Source organism: Peromyscus leucopus, chromosome 15 (genome assembly GCF_004664715.2).
Source record: "Peromyscus leucopus breed LL Stock chromosome 15, UCI_PerLeu_2.1, whole genome shotgun sequence".
NCBI lineage: Eukaryota > Metazoa > Chordata > Mammalia > Rodentia > Cricetidae > Peromyscus > Peromyscus leucopus.
In genome coordinates, this window is record NC_051076.1 from 53417219 (window position 1) to 53435568 (window position 18350).

An 18350-nucleotide genomic window follows, 5' to 3' on the forward strand; every position below is an offset into this window, starting at 1 on the left:
TTGAGAAGGGGGTGTAGGGAGGGGATGGAGTTGCCCTTCAGACAAGCTGCTGTGCACTACCCTAGGGCAGAGGAGATCTGTAGTCCGCCTCACTTGTCAGCTTTTAACACTTTCCCTGCCACAGTGGAGCACTCAGCCTTTGCAGGGGATGGGAATTGATCTAGTACAAGATGACTGATGCAGACCCCACAGAACTGCCTAGTTTAAACTTAAGCCTCTGGGGTACCCTGGCGTGTGCCCTCAGACCAGGAGTGCACTGGGGTGGCCTCCTGCCTTGCTGGAGTTGGTAGACTTGTGTCCTGGAGCGGAGAAAAGGGGCGAAAAGATTCAGGTTCCCAGAGACATTTGATCCAACTGAAACACAAAGTATTGCTCAGTAAATACTGGCAGCCATGTGTGGATCTCCCCGGTGTCTTTTTCCATTGTTGGCGTAAGTACTGGGAGAAAGGGGCCCATGGGCTGGGCCTGGGATCTTTTTAGAAGCCGAAATCATGGCAGATTTCCGGGATTTAAAGATCTGAACCCTGGGCTGGGATCAAATGGGGTCGGGGAATTTTCTCCCTCTGAAGAGTTGTTGGGGGGGGGGGGTGAGAAACAGATGCAGAGAGGCTCGGTCCTTCCTGTTTCCAGGTCATTTAGGCTGGCCTGGATTTCACCATGGATCTAGGCCCAGGCCATCCCTCGTGGTTCATTCTGGCTGTGAGTTATCCCTTCTGCAGATACATCTCAGCCTCCATCACAGCCCACAGCACCAGACAGTGAAAAATGAGCCAAGGCCAGGAGTCGAGGCAGCCCCGAGTCCCCTCTGCGGACGTACAGGGGCGTCATTTCCGTCCTTGATGTGAGAAGGTGGCAGATGCCCTCCAGCCCCCTCTAGGCCTGCTCCTACCCATCCTGGGGGCTTGCACTTCACCCAGGCGCTCACAGCAAAAGCCAGTCTAGAGAGGAGGTATAGACCCAGTTCTCAGCTGCCCTACCCTGGGCTCCATGGCTTGTGTGGGTTCTGGAACATTGGGAGTAATTAAGGCTTTGACAGTCAGTCATTGCCGTTTACTTAATTGCTGGCTAATAATTAAAACCTCACAGAATGTGGGGAAATCTGAGTACTGGGTGACGGGTCCCCCTGAGCCTCCTGCTCCTCCTGGAACTTGCGGGTCTCTGTTGGAGCTTTTCCCCTGAGCTGGAGGCTCGCTGTCCATTGCTGTGCCACATTTTAGCCTTCCCGCCCAAGCAAGTCCCTGTAGCCAAGTGTGCCCCACAGGCGAGACTAGCCGTGAGAGAAGCAGCTGTCAGGCTTGATGATGCAGAAGCCAGGTTTGGTGAGCATCTCATTTGGCCCTAGATCCGGGTATGAGGGCCTCCGGTCGCCCCTGTCTGTGAATGGCTGAGAGTGGGAAGCTCGGGCCCCAGTGCCCACCCACCTCTGCCTTCTGCCGGATCCGAGCTACATTTCCAGGAAGCTTGCTGTGTGCCGGGCACTAGGCTCAGTGCGCTGGTCCTTAAGCCTCGACACAGCCGGACTAGGTGAGGCCATTCCTCTCCTCACTTAGCAGAAAGGAAAACTGCAGTAAGATGAGATGACCTGTTTAAGATCAACCCAGCTGGGAAGAGCCGGGAGCACCTGAATGCTGGGGTTTCTTCTTTACACTATGAACTGTGCTTTTCTGGGTTTTTGTTTTGTTTGTTTGTTTTTTGAGACAGGGTCTCTCTGTGCAGCCCTGGCTGTCCTGGAGCTCACTATGTAGACCAGGCTGTCCTGGAACTCACAGAAATCCACCTGCCTCTGCCTCTCAGTGCTAGGATTAAAGTCGTGCTCCACAGTGACGGGCCTAAGAATTACGTTCTTGACACCAAATTGAGTCTTTAGGTTAGCAGCTGCTCATCCTCGTCATCCTTGGGAGGCTTGTCCCCTGTCTGATGTCAGGCAGGTAGAAGAAATCGGCTCCCATCACCCTCCCAGTGTCCCCTGGGCCCTCCCTTCTCCTGCAAAAATTGCCTCTCTTCCGCGAAAATTTCTTAGTCACCTTCCTGTCACGTAGTGGGAGGTGTGTTTGTGTCTGCAGAACTGGCACACCTTGGTGAGATGTGCATATTCTGAGGCACAGCATCATAATGGGAAAATGAATAGGGGTTTTGGAATCCAAACAGATATAATGAATCCAATTGAATACTGTGGAGTCATACGCCCAGCATCGTGCCTCGTGTGTGGCAAACGCGTAGTCACTGGCATTACTGGTAACTCTGTGTGCGTGTACCTGTGTGTCTAATATATTTGATTGTTGATCCTTAGCCATTAGATTCCATGGACAGGACACTCTCTGTAGGTGTGTGAGTGCGTGCACACACACACACAACACACACACACACACACACACTTCTTTCTTGGAGCTATAACCTGTTCTGCAAAATCTTAGCTGTTATGTGCACGAAGGTGCCACATAGGTTGGGAACGTCCTGAGCAGCAGTAGGGAGAAGGCGCCTCCATCTTTGACATACCTTAGCTCTGTTTTGGCCCCAGGTCCACTCATGCTGAGGCCACAGAGTTGACCAAGATAGAGGGAGGCAGCCTCCAAGACATGGGGACTTAACCAAGAGAGTAAAGTAGAGCACCTTCGGGTTATGTTAATTCATCGCACCGTGACTAGTACCTCACATCCCTCCACCCCTCCCAGATCTTCACTCTCACTGGACACAGTGAGAACGAAGAAATGCTTATTGCAGTGCTGGAATGCAGGTCCAGACTGGGTGCTGGGGGAAGAGGTGGGTTGAGTTCCTCTGCAAATACAACTTAATGTATTTTTAAGCTAAACGTCGAAAAATGCCTTGGGAAATCACAGATGTGAATATTACCCCCCCTCCCTGAACACACACACACACACACACACACACACTCACATTCCACACACACATACAACTAGGTTAAGTATCTGTAGCTTCTTGGGTCTCAGTGGCCAGTTCTTATATGCATGTAAGTCCTGGAGTTTCAGTTTCCTGTATCTTTTCTTCCCAAGGGGGGGGGAGAGAGAGAGAGAGAGAGAGAGAGAGAGACAGAGAGACAGAGAGACAGAGAGACAGAGAGACAGAGAGAAAGAGACAGAGACAGAGAGACAGAGAGAGAGAGACAGAGAAGGGGGTGACATACCCTAGATGGCCACCAGGCGGCACTGCTGAGGCGCTGAGGAGCTCTAGGGTGTAGCCTCTTCAGGACTGCCCCAGCCAGGGCTCTCAACAGATCCGGTCACCTCCTTGCCTCTCCTATCCCACCCTGGGGGCTGCAGACAGTTCCCTCCGCCACCTCCTGCTGGTTGCTCTCCTGCACCTTAGCCCCTTACCTTCTCTGGGACACGCAGGGCTGAGCTGAGCTGTTTCAAGGACCTCGGTGTCTGATTTTTGAGTAGTCTAGCCCTGGGGGCTGCCCTACTCTACTCTGTTGACACGGAAAAATGTAGGGGTTGGGTGGAGGTCTTTGAGGAGACTGGGGCAAGAGGGCACCGTGACTGATAGATCAAGAGTTGATATATATGTAACAAGAGTTCTCTGTCACTACCAAGATTTTGGGTTCCAGTTCCCATCATACCCTGCTGTGCCCACGGCCTAGGGAATTAGGAATGAAGCTGATTGACTGTGTGGATTAAACATTTTTTTTTCCTTAAAGAGAGGTGGACATTTTTTTTTTAATGCCACAGTATCCATCCACTACACACACACACACACACACACACACACACACACACACACACACACAATTTTAAAAATATGATTGCACTCATTAAACATTGGGATATCTTTAAGTGCTACTGTATACCATCACTGGGCATGACACTGCTGATACAGAGGTGCCCTGTCTTACGTCAAAAGAGGTGAGTTTCTTTCAGACTCTCTATCCTGTTGCTACACGCTAGTTGTGCAACCTCAACCCATTTATGTGATCTCTCCGAGTGTCAGTGTTCTCATCTGTAAAATGGAACAATAGCACAGATCTCCCAAAAATGTTGTGAGGATTCAACTGGATGATGTGTGCAAAAAAACTGGGCACACTCATAAGTTTCTGAATAACTCTCAGTCACTTTCCTCTTTGGAAACACACTTCGGAGATGGGTGTACGTTGGATCATTTCCGTCAAAACCATAGAAAGTATCACCGTCCTGCGAAACCTGTACGTTGGCACCCATCTTCTAGGTTCCCACATAGGCACTTGAGAATTAAACCTTAAAATATATAGGTGTACACTTTCTGACCCTGCGTCCCATGCCAAGCCATCAGTTAAAGCCATGGATCAGTTCACGAGGTGGCACTTGCCAGGATAAACAGGCATTGGCAGCCAGAGAGATGATGCCAAGGCTGTGGGCAGAGCACAGACCACTGGCATGGAGGCCTGCCGTTCATCCTTGTTCACTGACCCCATCATGGCGTGCTGGGTACATGGGACTGGCCATGAGAAGCTGCAGGGTCGGGACAAGACCCCAAGGGAGCTAAACAGAGAGATGGCCAGGCGCAGGTCTAGAGCTGGTCCTAAGAGAAAGTGTCCCAGAGGCTCTGGGGAGAGCCATACAGCATGGCCCTGCCACCCCACCCAGCCTCTCTTGGCCAGCCATCCAGTGACAGCCAGCCAGCCTGAGCTCAGTCCTGAGAAAAAAAATACCTCTTATGGGATTCGGAAATGTTCTCTTTGGCAGCCAAAAGGAGCTTGCTCTCCTGCTGAGTCTGTGGGTGGAGAGAGGCTGGGACTGGGGGTGGGGGTAAGGTTGGCTTGCCCAGGAGGCTGGAAGGGTTGGGGGGGGGGAGGAGAGGGCTTGTCCCACGGTCATCTTGCTGTCACTGACTGCTGAAGATGGCCTTTTGAGGAAGATTGGGGAAGCTGGGTCCTGTTCAGGGACAGTGACTTCAGATCCCAACATAAACGGTGAACTGTGGGGCAGGGCCTCCATCGCGTGTCCTCAGAGCCCAGCACAGTGCCCAGTACCAAGTTCTGGTGGTATCTTTGTTGTTTCATTTGTATTCATTTTTTTTGGGGGGGAGTGTTGCTTGGGGATTTTTGTTGTCTTTATTTCTTTCCTTTTTAAAATAGGGCCTTGCTATGTAGCCTTAGCTGGCCTAGAAATTGCTATGTAGACCAGGCTGGCCTCCGACTCCAAGAGATCCACCAGCTTCTGCCTCCCGAGTGCCAGGATCAAAGTTGTGCGCCGCCACACCCAGCCCCAAGTGGTTATTTGATAAAGATTTGTTGGCTAGGTCAATAGAAGGGAGAGGAGGGTTCTTTGAGTTGCATCATTTGGAGGCTGTTTCCATCCTAGATGGGAGAAAGGATGAAGCTTTGTTTATGGGTAGAGGCTCTCAATGGTCCAGGCTAACGTCATCCTGCCGGGAAACCAAGGCTGAGCAAAGTGGTCCTGACCAGTCCAGATTCTGGCCACACCCATACTTCTTCCTCAGTCAGGATCTCCAACTCTTGAATAGGCTCTGAACTGCCCCAGAAAATGACCACTCTGCCCATCAGAGTGTCCCCTCTTTCAAAGGCCCTAAGCACACACCAGCAGAGTGCTTGCCACAAAGGAGATTCCAGGAGAGTGCCATTTCGTTCCACCACAGGAAGCCTTGCCTATGACTGCTGCCTCTGCTGTGAGAAGAACCTCCCCAAACCAAAGCCAGAGGCAGTATGGGTCACTCAGGGAGAGGGTCTGTGGGGAATTCAGTGGCCCTGTCTGCGGCCCTTGTCAGGGTTGGAGCTTCAGCTGGCCCGGGACAGATGTGGAGGCGTTAGCGGTACCTGCTCTGCTGGTCATCTCTGGGGAAACAGAAGACGCAGGTGACTGGCCCCAGGGCCTGGTTTCGGGAAGATATGGTCTGTCTCCCCTGCCCTGGCCCCCAGTTTCCTCAGGAATCCCTTTTCATTCACCAGCTCCTTCTGCTCTCCTTGCCAGATCCAGAGTCACAGAGAAAGAGGACAGTCCAGAATGTTTTGGACCTTCGACAGAACCTGGAAGAGACCATGTCCAGCCTTCGAGGCTCCCAGGTGACTCACAGGTAAAGCCTGAGCTGCCCTTGGTGACGTCCTCTCCCTGGGTCTGGAGGGCAAGGCTTCGGGGTCTTTCCACATCTCCACATAAGCATCCCACGTCGAGCGGTCTGTGACCTTGGCCTCTGTGGACACAGGTGTCTGGATCCCCACACTGCCAGTGCTGCAAAGAAAGGGAGCCCAGGATCTCAGCAGGGAACCCGTGAAGTCTTGTCTCTGCTTATGCTTGAGCATGGGCTTTCACTTATCCGGAATCACAGTGAAAACCACTGGGGAAGGGTGGGAAGCCCAGGTGTGTGGTCTGTCATACATGCTCTCTCCTTGGGGCCTAGTCTCCTCATCTGTCAGGAGGGCTTTGTTACTAAACACCACTCTACTCTTCAGGTCCTATCCTCTGGGATGCTAGGACCCGGATCCTCCCAACACCTGGGCTCTTCAGCCCTCTGCCAGCCTGTGTCCTCTGGCTACTTCTGTCACTCCCAAAGGAGAGCTGAGTACCTGGGAGGGTCTACGTACCATCACCCACAAAACCAGCCCCATGGCATCCCGCTTGTCTCCCAACCCTTAGAGAAACCCCCAAGCCTCCAACTACAGGGTGCACACCTCTCCCAGGGCCCCTTTTCCCTAGAGCAGCATTCTGGCCCCAGCCCCTGTGAGTCAGAATTTCCCATGCGGTTCCTCTGGACTTCCCTGGGCTGCTCAGATGAGCTCATACTGTCCGCCCTGAGGGGGACAGAGGACACAACTAAGTTCTGAGGAGGGAGGTGAGCAGGCAGCCAAGGGTGGGAAATCATGGGGCATGGACGTGGAGGCTCGAAGCCTGTGCATTAGGAACCGACGCCTCCTCAGTTCAACTGGAGATAGGTTCCTCTCTGTCGCCTGGTGCTAGAAAACTGACCGCAAAGCTGGCACATAGGGTTAATGGGAAAAGGACTTTTATCAGCATGGTCTGTCAGAGGAGTAGCCAAGACACACTTGCATACCCTCCATGTCAGGAACCCATCACTTTTGAGGCATCTCCATCTATGTGGGGGGCGCCATGACTGCTGCTGTCCCGTGCCTTAGGAGCATTCATCCATTGGCCCTGGGTCTTCCTGTTGAGACTTGTCTCCTTCTCTTACTTCCCACTGCCTCCCACACCCCCACTCACCTCCCTGCCTTGAAAAACCAGGCTCTTATTCCCAGACATCTAAGCATCTACCTTACGACCAAAGCGGAGGTCATCAAGGGAGTCTGAGGAGAGGTGGTCAGTGTGGTTTCAGGAGCCCCCCAAACAGTCTCTGTTCCATCCCACAAGCCCTAAGCAGCAATCCAAGTAGAGTGGGGCTCCCACTTAGCTGAATCACCCCGCAGTTTAGCCACCCATAGATGAAATCCTCACCCCCATCCCCTGTCCAAGGAAGTTTCTGGAACATCTCTCAATGCCAAGTCACCCGCCAGGATCGTGCCAAAGAAGCCAAGAGTTGCTGAATTGCTCTGAGAGTCACACCCCAGATGACTCACCCACAGAAACAGGGCAGAGGCAGCTGCTCCAGGCGCCTGGTGCCCCGACGCCTGCCCTGAGGCCCCTGGGAAATAGGGAAGATCCTGCTTGGATGGGGAAGAGAAGCCTAAAGCCTTCCCTTAGTGCTGACTGGTTGAGACAAGCGCCCTTTATGGAAAAGAAAGTACCAGCAAGAGCCTGTCTTCTGTTTACCATGGACTAGGGGCCACGTCTCCTCTTAGCCTTTGGTTTATATTAGTTCCGCTCCACACTCGCATAAAGACCGGTTTTGTGCTGACTTTTATGGCTCTTTTGCTTTCTAAAGTGCTATCCATCCATCCTTCCCTGCACCTTGGAATAATAATATTCCCTAGGCTAGCAAGAGGACCTTGGAGAAGAGGCACCTGTTGGACCCACAGGCTGCTGCGGGCAGCTGTGCGTCCATACAGCATGGGGCACCAGCCTTCAGAGCAAACACAGCCGTATCCCCGTGGGCCTCAGGGTTCAAGGGGTGCATCTGCCCCCCCTGATGTTGCCATCACCCTGGAGTTCACAGGGTAACTCAGACTCAGTTTCTTTTTGGAAACTTGCTTCCTCTATTTCTGTAGGTGTGTTCCCCTCCTTAGAGAGAGTCTGAGGTAGGGACTGTGGCTGGAGAGGAAGCAAAACTGACCTCCCCAGAGGGGCCATCCTGGGGCTGGGCACCCGCTGGAGGTCAGGAGATCAGCTCTGAGCTAGAAACCCTTTCCACTGAGATCTAGAGATGGATGTTGGTGCTTAAAAAAAAAAAAACAAACACAGAGCCTCAGAATAGGGGAAGAGGCGTTTTATGTTCAGAGAGTAACACAGAGGCGTAGGCAGGCCAGAGACAGAACTGAGTGAGGAACTACCCACACCAGCGCCCCTGGATCCCTCCATGCTCTCACCATGGTCTGCTGCTGCTGTTTATCCCCTCTTCTCCTCCATCATCATCAATAACCATTTCATGGGCAGCTTATGTCTGTTAAGCACGTCCTGCATGAGGCCCTGGCCTTCCTCTGTGGTGAGACGGTCCCTGCTGCATTCAGCACAGCCGTCCTGGGTCTGCTCCTTGTTGGTTCCCTTGTGAAGTGCTAGAATACAGGGTGAGCATCGGGATTGAGTTACACCACGACCCTGGCTCCCCTGCACCAGGGGATTTCCATTCTCCCACAGGAGATGGTGTCAAGGTCCACAGTAACTAGAAACGGGTGCAGAACTGCAAAGGATGCTGGGACTGCTGGGCCCAGAGAGAAAGATGGGCGTAGGTCAGCTGGGAGTACTCAAGAGGTCACTGATGGCCCACAGGTCAGCTGCAAGGACCCCATCGTGCTGTTTTTCAGGACCACTGACCCTTCCTCCCCCTCCAATTTTGCTAAGGAATAGGAAGAATATTTTCTCAGGCTCAATAGAGACCATTTTGGAGGGTTTTTCTTTTTCTTTTTCCAAGCAACTTTATAAAAACAACAACAACAATAATAATAAAAATCAATGTCTGCCTCCCATCCCATCCCTGAGAGTGGCTATGAATCACAGATCAAAGATTCTTCTGCTTTGTGTACCTCATGTCTAGCCACAGGTTGCCTCAGATGTCCCAGCTTTGGTGGCCCACATACCTCATGTCATCAATTCAACCTTGTCTGACTTTAGTGATAGAGAAGGGTCAAAAGTAACTTGGAGTGGGACCATTGCTAGGCTTGGTGAACTTATCAATCACAGCCTGAACCAAATCTCTGATCACCATTCTTGCCAGATCTCAGCCATATTTCCTCTCTGGCCCTGTGAGAGAAGGCCTCAGTGTGTCTCTAGCCTCTGGCCTTCTGGTATCTGCCTGCCTGTAGCTTTCTTGGCCTGGCTTGGTGGCCTGGATGCTTGGGGCTCCTGGATCTTATTGTATCTCTCGTCTCCTTTCCTGGGTCCTCTCCTCTACCCAGTGAAGGCCGTGTCTGTTCCCTGAGGAGGCTCTGCTTCCTCTTCTGATGCCCAGGCCTATGGCTAGAACCAGTCTTCCTGGGGCCTGCTTTATGTTTCAGGTTCCCAAAAGCTTGACTCATACTTCAACATCCGATTTTAGGTTTTTGTAGATATGGTACCCGAGAATCAGCTCTAGACAGAGATGATGGCCACATGCTGAACGAAGTGAACAGTTAAGGTCTTCTGAGCTCTGGTCATCAGTAGCCTCCACTTTTCCCGACCCACCAGGCCTCACTGGCTCTTTCTGGTTGGGTGAGCATCTTCTACACGAGGGGCCCAGTCAGATCTGTATGGCTGCAGCCCTCCCAACTCTACAAACATTACGTAGGGTAGGCACTGTCCCATCTCACGATAAGGAAGCAGTGGACCAGCAGGATTAATTTATTTCTTGGGCTGTTTACCAGAAAATGATTTTTAAAAAATATATTAAACCCTAGCCACACTCACAGCATAGGCTCTTCGGAGTGTATGGGATTGCTGTCTTGGCTACTTAGGATCACTGTCCCTTGACAGTCTGGATAGCCTGTAACAAAGGAACTTACACTTAGGAGCCCCTACAGAGGGCGTCCCAGTGAAGGGACAGGGCACAGAGCGGTTGGGCTGAGGACTAAACCTGTGCCATCCGCTCTCTCTGCAGCTCCCTGGAGATGACTTGTTACGACAGCGATGATGCCAACCCGCGAAGTGTATCCAGCCTCTCCAACCGCTCCTCTCCCCTCTCTTGGCGCTACGGCCAGTCCAGTCCCCGGCTGCAGGCTGGCGATGCCCCCTCTGTTGGGGGGAGCTGCCGCTCCGAGGGGCCACCAGCCTGGTACATGCACGGGGAGCGGGCACACTACTCCCACACAATGCCTATGCGGAGCCCTAGCAAGCTCAGCCACATCTCCCGCCTGGAGTTGGTGGAGTCCCTGGACTCTGATGAGGTGGACCTCAAGTCCGGCTACATGAGTGACAGCGACCTCATGGGCAAGACCATGACAGAGGATGATGACATCACGACAGGGTAAGCCCAGGGGCCCTCAGACAGCTGGTGCAGAAGGCGTGGGAGGAGAGCAGATGGAATGATGGGATGGGATGTCTTAAAAGGAGAGTGGAGCTCAGCATGTGTTTGCTGTGCCGTGACGAAAGAAAGGGGTGTGCGGAGGGCTAGTGTGCGCGCAGTGACTGCCTTTGCAATCAGATGTGGCTTGTTCTAGAGGGGTGTGGTGGGTGGGGCTGACAACAGAGGAGCTGATTGGTCCATAAACGTATGCCCTTATTCTCTTCCCTGAGCCTGTCCTCCCAAAAGTGTGGCCCAAAGAGCCCTGGAAACCTTTTTGAGGCCCAGCTCTTCTGCAAACTGGGTAGACCGCGGATGACTCAGTTTGCTTCCACATCTGCAAAATGAGGCTAAGAATGTCACCTCCTTGTACCCGCTAAGCGAAAACACAGTTTGAGTGAAAGTGTGGGTCAGACAGAGTGGGGGTGGTGTCTTTACTTCCTCTGCCTGGGGTTCCAGGCCTGCTTACCTCCGCCCTTGGTTTATATCCTTGGGTTTCTGCTTCCGCAATCCTTCTACCCATAATGCCGCATCCTGTTCCCTACCCCAGTCTATTAAACCTTCTTCCCTGCCCTTGGACCCCCAGAGACCCCCAGCTTATCTTTTCTGCCATAATAGACAGGGTAGACTTGGGGAGACAATCTGGACGGACATGGCTGTCTTGGAAGTAAAAAGAGGACAGAAAGAATTTGAACTGATGGGGTTCGGGGCATTCTGACCAACTTTTGCAAGCCCTGAGACCAGAGAGCTGCATGGTTCTGGAAACTTCTCTGGGGGTCTCCCAGCAGACTGCCACTTCCGTTCTTCCTTCATGGTTTTCTGGGATCTCCACTTCTAAGACACCCCATAAAGCAGCAGCAGCCCTTCCCTTCAGGTGCCTCAAATCATACTGCCAGAGATTGCCACTCCTAACAAAACGGCAGCTTCAAGGGCATGGAAAGTGGCCTCTTGGAAAAGACTGAGCTGAGTTCCAGGCCGTCCACCACTCCCAGCCCGCAGCCCACCCATGGGGATAAACTTGGCAGGTCTGGTCACGGTCTGTCCAGCTGATGAGGCTGCTCTGGAGGAAAACAACTGACGCATGAATGGCTTGTTTACTGCCTGGCAGATCCCAGGGGCGGCCCAACCTCGTGCTCAGATCCGCCAGCCTGGAGCAGGGATAGAGAGGAATCATGCTGTGTTCAGGCCCCAGCTGCTGCTGTGGTCAGGAGCCTGTGATAGGGAGGGAAAAGAGCCCATGGCAGAGAAGCTGCTCCATGCAGGCCATGTGCCCTGGGAAGTGACTGTGCGGAAATGTCAGGTCCCTGTCCCCTGATGCCCCAGCCTATGGGGCATAGAGGAGCCTCTGGGGCTGAGGGCTCAGGACTGGGGCCCCTGTGCTAGGGAATTCCAAGACTGGCGGGATCCTCACCCTCAGGGAGCCCCCAGACCTAGCAGCATTATTAAAACCCCTCTAATGTCCCCAAAGTACAGGAAGGCACAGGACTCCTGCACAGAGAGATCCACTCTGACAAAGTAGTAGGACTTCTAGAATTAACTTGCTGCTTGAGCTTGAGTTACTAAGCTAACCTCTGTATTTTAATCTGTCTATTTACTGAATGCAGATAGCTGTAGGACAACCTATGGCCCGCTCTGAAGATAAAAAGTGTTAATATATGTAAAAGGCTTAGTCTAATTCCTAGCTCGGTTAATTGCTCACTGGGTTACCTGTCAGGACTGTTGTTAGAGTCCCAGACTGATGGACAGCATTTAGCTCCCTCCTTTTATCCTCTTTCCTCTGGGTAGTGTGTGTGCCCTTGATTGAGTTAAGTCAAAACAGAGAGTGAGAAGAATGAGACCTCGGCCTCTCTGCTCACCCCGCAGCTGGGAGGCCAGGGAAGCCTGGAGTCCTCTTGGAGACTATATGATAAGTGGCTGGCATGGCAATATTCACAAACTAGATGAGAGTATAAATCGCAATACTAGTTTGCAATGTCATTTCATATGCGTCTTTTATGGTCCCTTTTCAAGTAGTGGTAACCTTTCCCTAGTTTTAAGTGTTCTCTGCCCCCAAGTACCTGTCCTAGACCATAAAGGGAAGGTCATCCTAAATCTGCTTGGGACATCAGCATTGAAGGAGTCAGCTCATAAAGCCCAGTGAGTTTAAAGCACACCGTTGCTCCCCCGTCAGGCGTCCTCCGACTACACACTGTGCTTCTTCGTTAAAGCAGGATGTGCTAGACCCCAGAATCCTTGGGTGACCCTCCCTCAGCCTCCGTTAGTTCGCATCCCCACTGTGGTCCTCAACCAGACTCTGTCATTTGTAAAATGAACTGGAGAGATGGCTCAGTGGTTAAGAACACTGGCTGCTCTTCCAGAGGACCTGATCTCAATTCCCAGCACCTACATGGCCGCTCGCTCCCACCTGTAACTCCAGTCCCAGGGGATCCGATGCTCTCTTCTTGCCTCCAGCACCAGATGTGCAGATGTGATGTGCAGAAATACATGCAGGCAAGAAAAAAAAAAGTCATTTTCCTAAGAAAATGGTTTTTCCTATTTATAAGATGAATTGGGCCCTTCCCATCCACCCATCAGCCATTTAAACTACCTCTCAGGGACCTCCCGGGCTGGGCCGCCTGAGCAGTGCAGCTGATTGCTGAGCATCTTTCTGCCTTCTCCTTGGGTGACACTGTTGGCCACAGGCTGTCCACGTGAGCCACGTGGATGGCAGTGGCTCTCACCCTTTCTCAGTTATCCCATGGGGACTGGCCTCTGGCTGGTTCTTCTCAGGCTGTGTGAGCTTTGAGTCAGCTCTCCTGGCCCTATCTAGCAGCAAGTGGCTCCCCGGTTTGTCACTTAGCAAACTGAAGATGTTCATTCTTCTAAGTGGGGAGAGTAGACCGGGAAAGGCTCTGGCGCTGCGGCCCAAGGAGTCACGTGCTTAAAATTCAGTTTGATAATCAGTGAAGTGTACAGGAGAGTCACCATTTTAGAAGAACATGTTGTTTTGTTGTTTGGTTTGGTTTGGTTTGGTTTTTTTTTTTTTTTTTTTTTTTTTTTTTTTTTTTTTTTTTTTGAGACAGGGTTTCTCTGTGTAGTTTTGGTGCCTGTCCTGACCTCGCTCTGTAGACCAGGCTCACCTTGAACTCACAGAGATCCACCTGGCCCTGCCTCCCAAGTGCTAGGATTAAAGGCGTGCGCCGCTGCTGCTGCTGCTGCTGCTGCTGCTGCTGCTGCTGCTGCTGCCGCCGCCGCCGCCGCCGCCGCCGCCGCCGCCCAGCAGTTTGTATTGTTTTTCAAGACAGGGTTTTTTTTTTACTCTGTGTAGACCTAGCTATCCTGAAACTCACTCTGTAGACCAGGCTGGCCTGGAACTCAGAGATCTGCCTGACTCTGTCTTCCAAAGTGCTGGGAATGCACCACCACCACCACTGCCTAGCTAGAATTATTATTTTTTTAAATTCTTTTAACTTTTATTGATCTTTGTGGATTTCACATCATGGATTCCAATCCTACTTACCTCCTGGTCCATAGCATCTGCCTCCTGCCCTTGCAGCCTCCCCCACAAAGAAAAACAAAAAGAAAAACCAAAAATGAAACAAGAGAGAGAGAGAGAAGAATCTTGTCGTGGAAGCTGTGGTGTGGCCCATTGAGGCACACAGTTTACCCTTTCGTCCGTTCATCTTTACTTGCAAGGGTTCATTGCCACGAGTCAGTGGTCTGGCTCGGGGCCTCTGACTTCTGCTACACCAAGGATAATGGGCTCTCACCAGGGCTCCTCTTGGATGTCCTGTTGTTTTCCTGTGTCATGGAGATCCCGCTGTTTTGGATCATCCCCTTCACATGCTCCAGCAGTTCATAGATGAGGTGGATGTTGGTGTGGGCTATCTCATAGCCCTGGTTCTGGGCCTGACTGGTAGCTGGGTTGGTCAGCCCACCAGCTTTCCCTCGTCATCACTACCCTGGCAAGCTCTCCCGCACTGCCTGAGCTAGGTCACCCAATGCAGCCCCCAGCAAGGAGCGGGGCCAGGTCTGTTCCCAGGCTCACTCACACTCACACCAGCAGGACCAGCTCTGCTGTTTTGCCCAGGTGAGGTGCAGGGCCCTCTCTGCCCATTGCTGTAGGGAGGGATGGGGTACGTGTGTCAGCTCTCCTGCTCGAATGCCCTCAGAGCTGGCCCACCTGTACCCCAACAACAGGGTCGGCTCTAGTGTGCTGTCCCGGTGGGGTGCAGGGCACTCTTGTGTGCTGCAGCTGGTGAGGGGCAGGGCTCGTTCTCTCACTCTTGTGACCATGACGGGGTGGGGGGGGGCAGCTTTCTCACCTGCCACAGATGACAAGGAGGGGAGGGGGGAGGGCATCTTCCCCTTGCCCATGGCACTGCATGGCAAATGAGGGTGGGGCAGGGTCAGCTCTGCTCTTCTCACGCCCTCAGAGTCAGCATCCCAGCCCCCAACAATAGGGTCAGCTCTAGTGCTGCCCAGATGGGGTGCAAAGCCAACTCTCTTGGGCGCTGCACCCAAGGAGGGTCAGGGCTAGCTCTCTCACTCTCGTGACCAGCTCTCTCACCTGCCACAGGTGGCAAGGAGTGAGGGGGTGGGGAGGGCCTCAGAAGAACCATTTTTAAATGCAGTTGAGGGGCACCAAGTACATTCACATTGTTGTCCCTGGTTGCCACTGTCCACTTCCAGTACATTTCAAGTGACTAAGCTGAAATTCTGTGCTCATTCAACAGTGGCTTCTTCCTCCCTCCCTCTTGCCATGGCAACTAAGCGTCTACAAATTTATCTCTGTGGATTGGACTATTCTAGGTAACTCATGCAAATGGACTCATACTATGTCTTTTTGTGGTATACATTGCCTAGCATAGCATCACTGAAACTCATCCATATTATGTCAGAATTTCCTTTTTTTATGGCTGAATGGCATTCACTGGTTGTATGTGCTATATTCTGTTTGTCCTTTCGTCTTTTTGGCCATCTTTTAGGAACTGGGAATCACCGTGATTCCAAGTTGTATAAATACTTGTTTGTTGTCTAAGTGTCTGTTCTTTGGGGTGTACACAGAGCGAGGAACTGCTGGTCATACAGTGATTCTACGTGTACTACATTCTACGTGTACTACATTCTACGTGTACTCTTTTGAGGAACCACTATACTGGACCATTGTACATTGCCACCTGTTCTACAGTCTTGAAAGCCTCACTGTTCATTAGCTTCTGGTTTAAGAAAAAATAACCATCCTAACCGTGTCAGTCAGCTCTTCATTACTGTAGCAACACACCGGTTACTGTAGCAACATGTAGCAACCAGTTACTGTAGCAACATACCCGAGATGCTTCGTTTAAAAGAGGAAAGTTTTGTTTGGGTCTGAGTTTGAGGATTTCAGTCCATGGCTGGTTGTCCCTGTTGCTTTGAAGCCCTTAACGATGCAGCACACCGTGGAGGGAGGGCATGATGAAGCCAGCTGCCCTGTGGGTGAGAACAATGTCTCATAGCCCTTAACGGCGCACTCCCAATGACCAAACGCATTACACTAGCTTCTGCCTCCTCAAGGGTCTGCCGCCCCACCCCAAAGTTTCCAGCACATAACCTCTATGGGACACTTAAAATCTAATGGATGGTAAATACAATTTCATTGTGTTTTTTCAAATATATATTGTTTTAGTTTCGTTTTGGTTGGAGGTTGGTGTTCTTTTGTTGTTTGGTTCTGGTTATTCTGCACAGGCTGGCCTTGAACTCACTATGTAGCTGAAAATGACTTTGAATGAATTCCTTCCCAAGTACTAGATGATAGGCATGCACTATCACACCTGAATTTTGTTTTGCTTTTCGCTTTGGTGAAAATAATTGTACATATTTCACTATAGGTGTACAATATGGGCAGATCAAGTAATTGACATATCCATCAACTAAGACATCATTTCTTTGTGTTGGGAACATGAAAAATCCTCTCTACCAGTTATTTTGAAACATACAATTAATTGCTGCCAACCATAGAACATCAGGAGATACTTCTCATACTTTAGTAATGCCATAGAATATTAAAAGTTACTTCTTGGGGCTGGAAAGATGGCTCAGTCGTTAAAACTATATGCTGCTCTTGCAGAGGACCTGAGTTTGGCTTCCAGCACCCACGTTAGGTGCCTCACAGCCATCTGTAACTCCAGCTTCAGAGGGATTCCATGCCTCTGACCTCCTTAGGCACCTGCACTCAGGTGCATCTGCAACACACACACACACACACACACACACACACACACACACACACAATTAAGAATAAAATAAATCATTTTCAAAAGTTACTCTTCAACTGTACTTCTGTGCTGGTTACCCATCATCCCTCACCCTCCTACCTCATACTCTCTCTGGCTCCCATAGCCACCCCTAGGCTCTCTCCTTCTCAGTGAGACCCACTTCTCAGCTTCCCCATATGAGTGGTACGTGAACTGGGAACATGAACAAGGAACCTTCTGTGCCTGGCTGGCTGCAGTTACCCCACAGTTCTCCATTTCCATCCATGTGACTGCAGGTGTCAGAATTTCATTCTCTTTATTGTCAAATAACATTCCTTCGTGGATGTATACCACATTTTCTTTATCATTTATCCATCAGTGGACACACAGGTTGATTCTGTGCCCTGGCTATTATTAATTGCTCTACCATAAACGTGTGAACGCAGTCATATTTTCAATACACCCAGTCATGGGATTGCTGGACCATAGGGCAGGTCTATACTATTTCTATTTGTTTGAGGAATCAACATGCTGTTCTCCGTGATGCCTGCCCTAGTTTTCAGTCCCATCACCATCATGGAAGAGTCTCTCTCTCTCTTCTCTCTCTCTCTCTCTCTCTCTCTCTCTCTCTCTCTCTCTCTCTTCACAACCTCAGCCAGTATTTTTTGTTTTCCTCTTTTTTAAATAATAGCCTTTCTATAAAGGGGAGGCAATGTTCCACTATGGTTTGGGATTGCACTTCCCTAAGGACCAGTGCTGTTGACCATTTGGAGTTCTTCTTTGCAGAAATGTCTACTCAAACTCTTTGCCCTGTTAAAAATTAGATTATTTCGACTTTGCTATTAGGAGTCTATATATATTCTGGGTAGTAATCCTTTATTACATACATGATTTGTTAATATTTTCTACCATTCTGTGGGCTGACCTTTTTTATTGATAGTATCCTTTGATGCACAGACACAAAAATTGTTTGGGTTTTGGTTTGTGGCAAGGTCTTAATCAATAACCCAGACTGGCCTCAAAGTCAAGATCCTCATGCCTCAGCCATGCCTGGTTCAGTGTGTGTGTGTGTGTGTGTGTGTGTGTGTGTGTGTGTGTGTGTGTGTGTGTGTTGGGAGGTCCTCACTACATTTTCTAGTCTGGTTTTGAAGTCCTGACCTCAAGCAATCCTCTTCCCTTAGCATCCTTAGTAGCTGGGCTCCAAGCATACACCATCTGCTAAAGTTTTTCTCTATGAAATAGTTCAGTTTATCTGATTTTTTTTCTCTTTGTTGCCTGGGCTTTGGGTACCACATCCAAGAAGGCACTGATAAATGCAATGGCATATAGCTTTTCTCCTGTGTTTTCTTCTAAGAGTTTTATAGCTAATTAAAAAAAAAAAATCTAAGCCTCCTAGGCCTACCCAGAGCATCACTGCCGCCCCGAGTTTCCCAATAGTTTGAAGATCTTCTCATCTTGTACAAAAATTTCTAGAGTATCCTGACAGCCTCTTTCAGCCCCTGCTTGCACAGGCACAGTGGCCGGGACCTCATTCCCTTTTACACAGTATTAAGTTCTATGACAAAGTTCTTAATACGCAGCTGGACTCTGCTTCATCATCACTCC

The 18350-nt window shown here is 50.7% G+C and overlaps 1 protein-coding gene across 1 annotated transcript in view; it reads left to right on the top strand.

Moving 5' to 3' along the window:
• Nav1 (neuron navigator 1) overlaps nt 1-18350 on the top strand; it is a 255490-nt gene that overhangs the window by 143356 nt on the left and 93784 nt on the right. Inside the window, 2 exon segments of the mRNA XM_028876650.2 lie at nt 5922-6024; nt 10129-10494. Of these exon segments, the coding sequence (XP_028732483.1) occupies nt 5922-6024; nt 10129-10494 (469 nt within the window).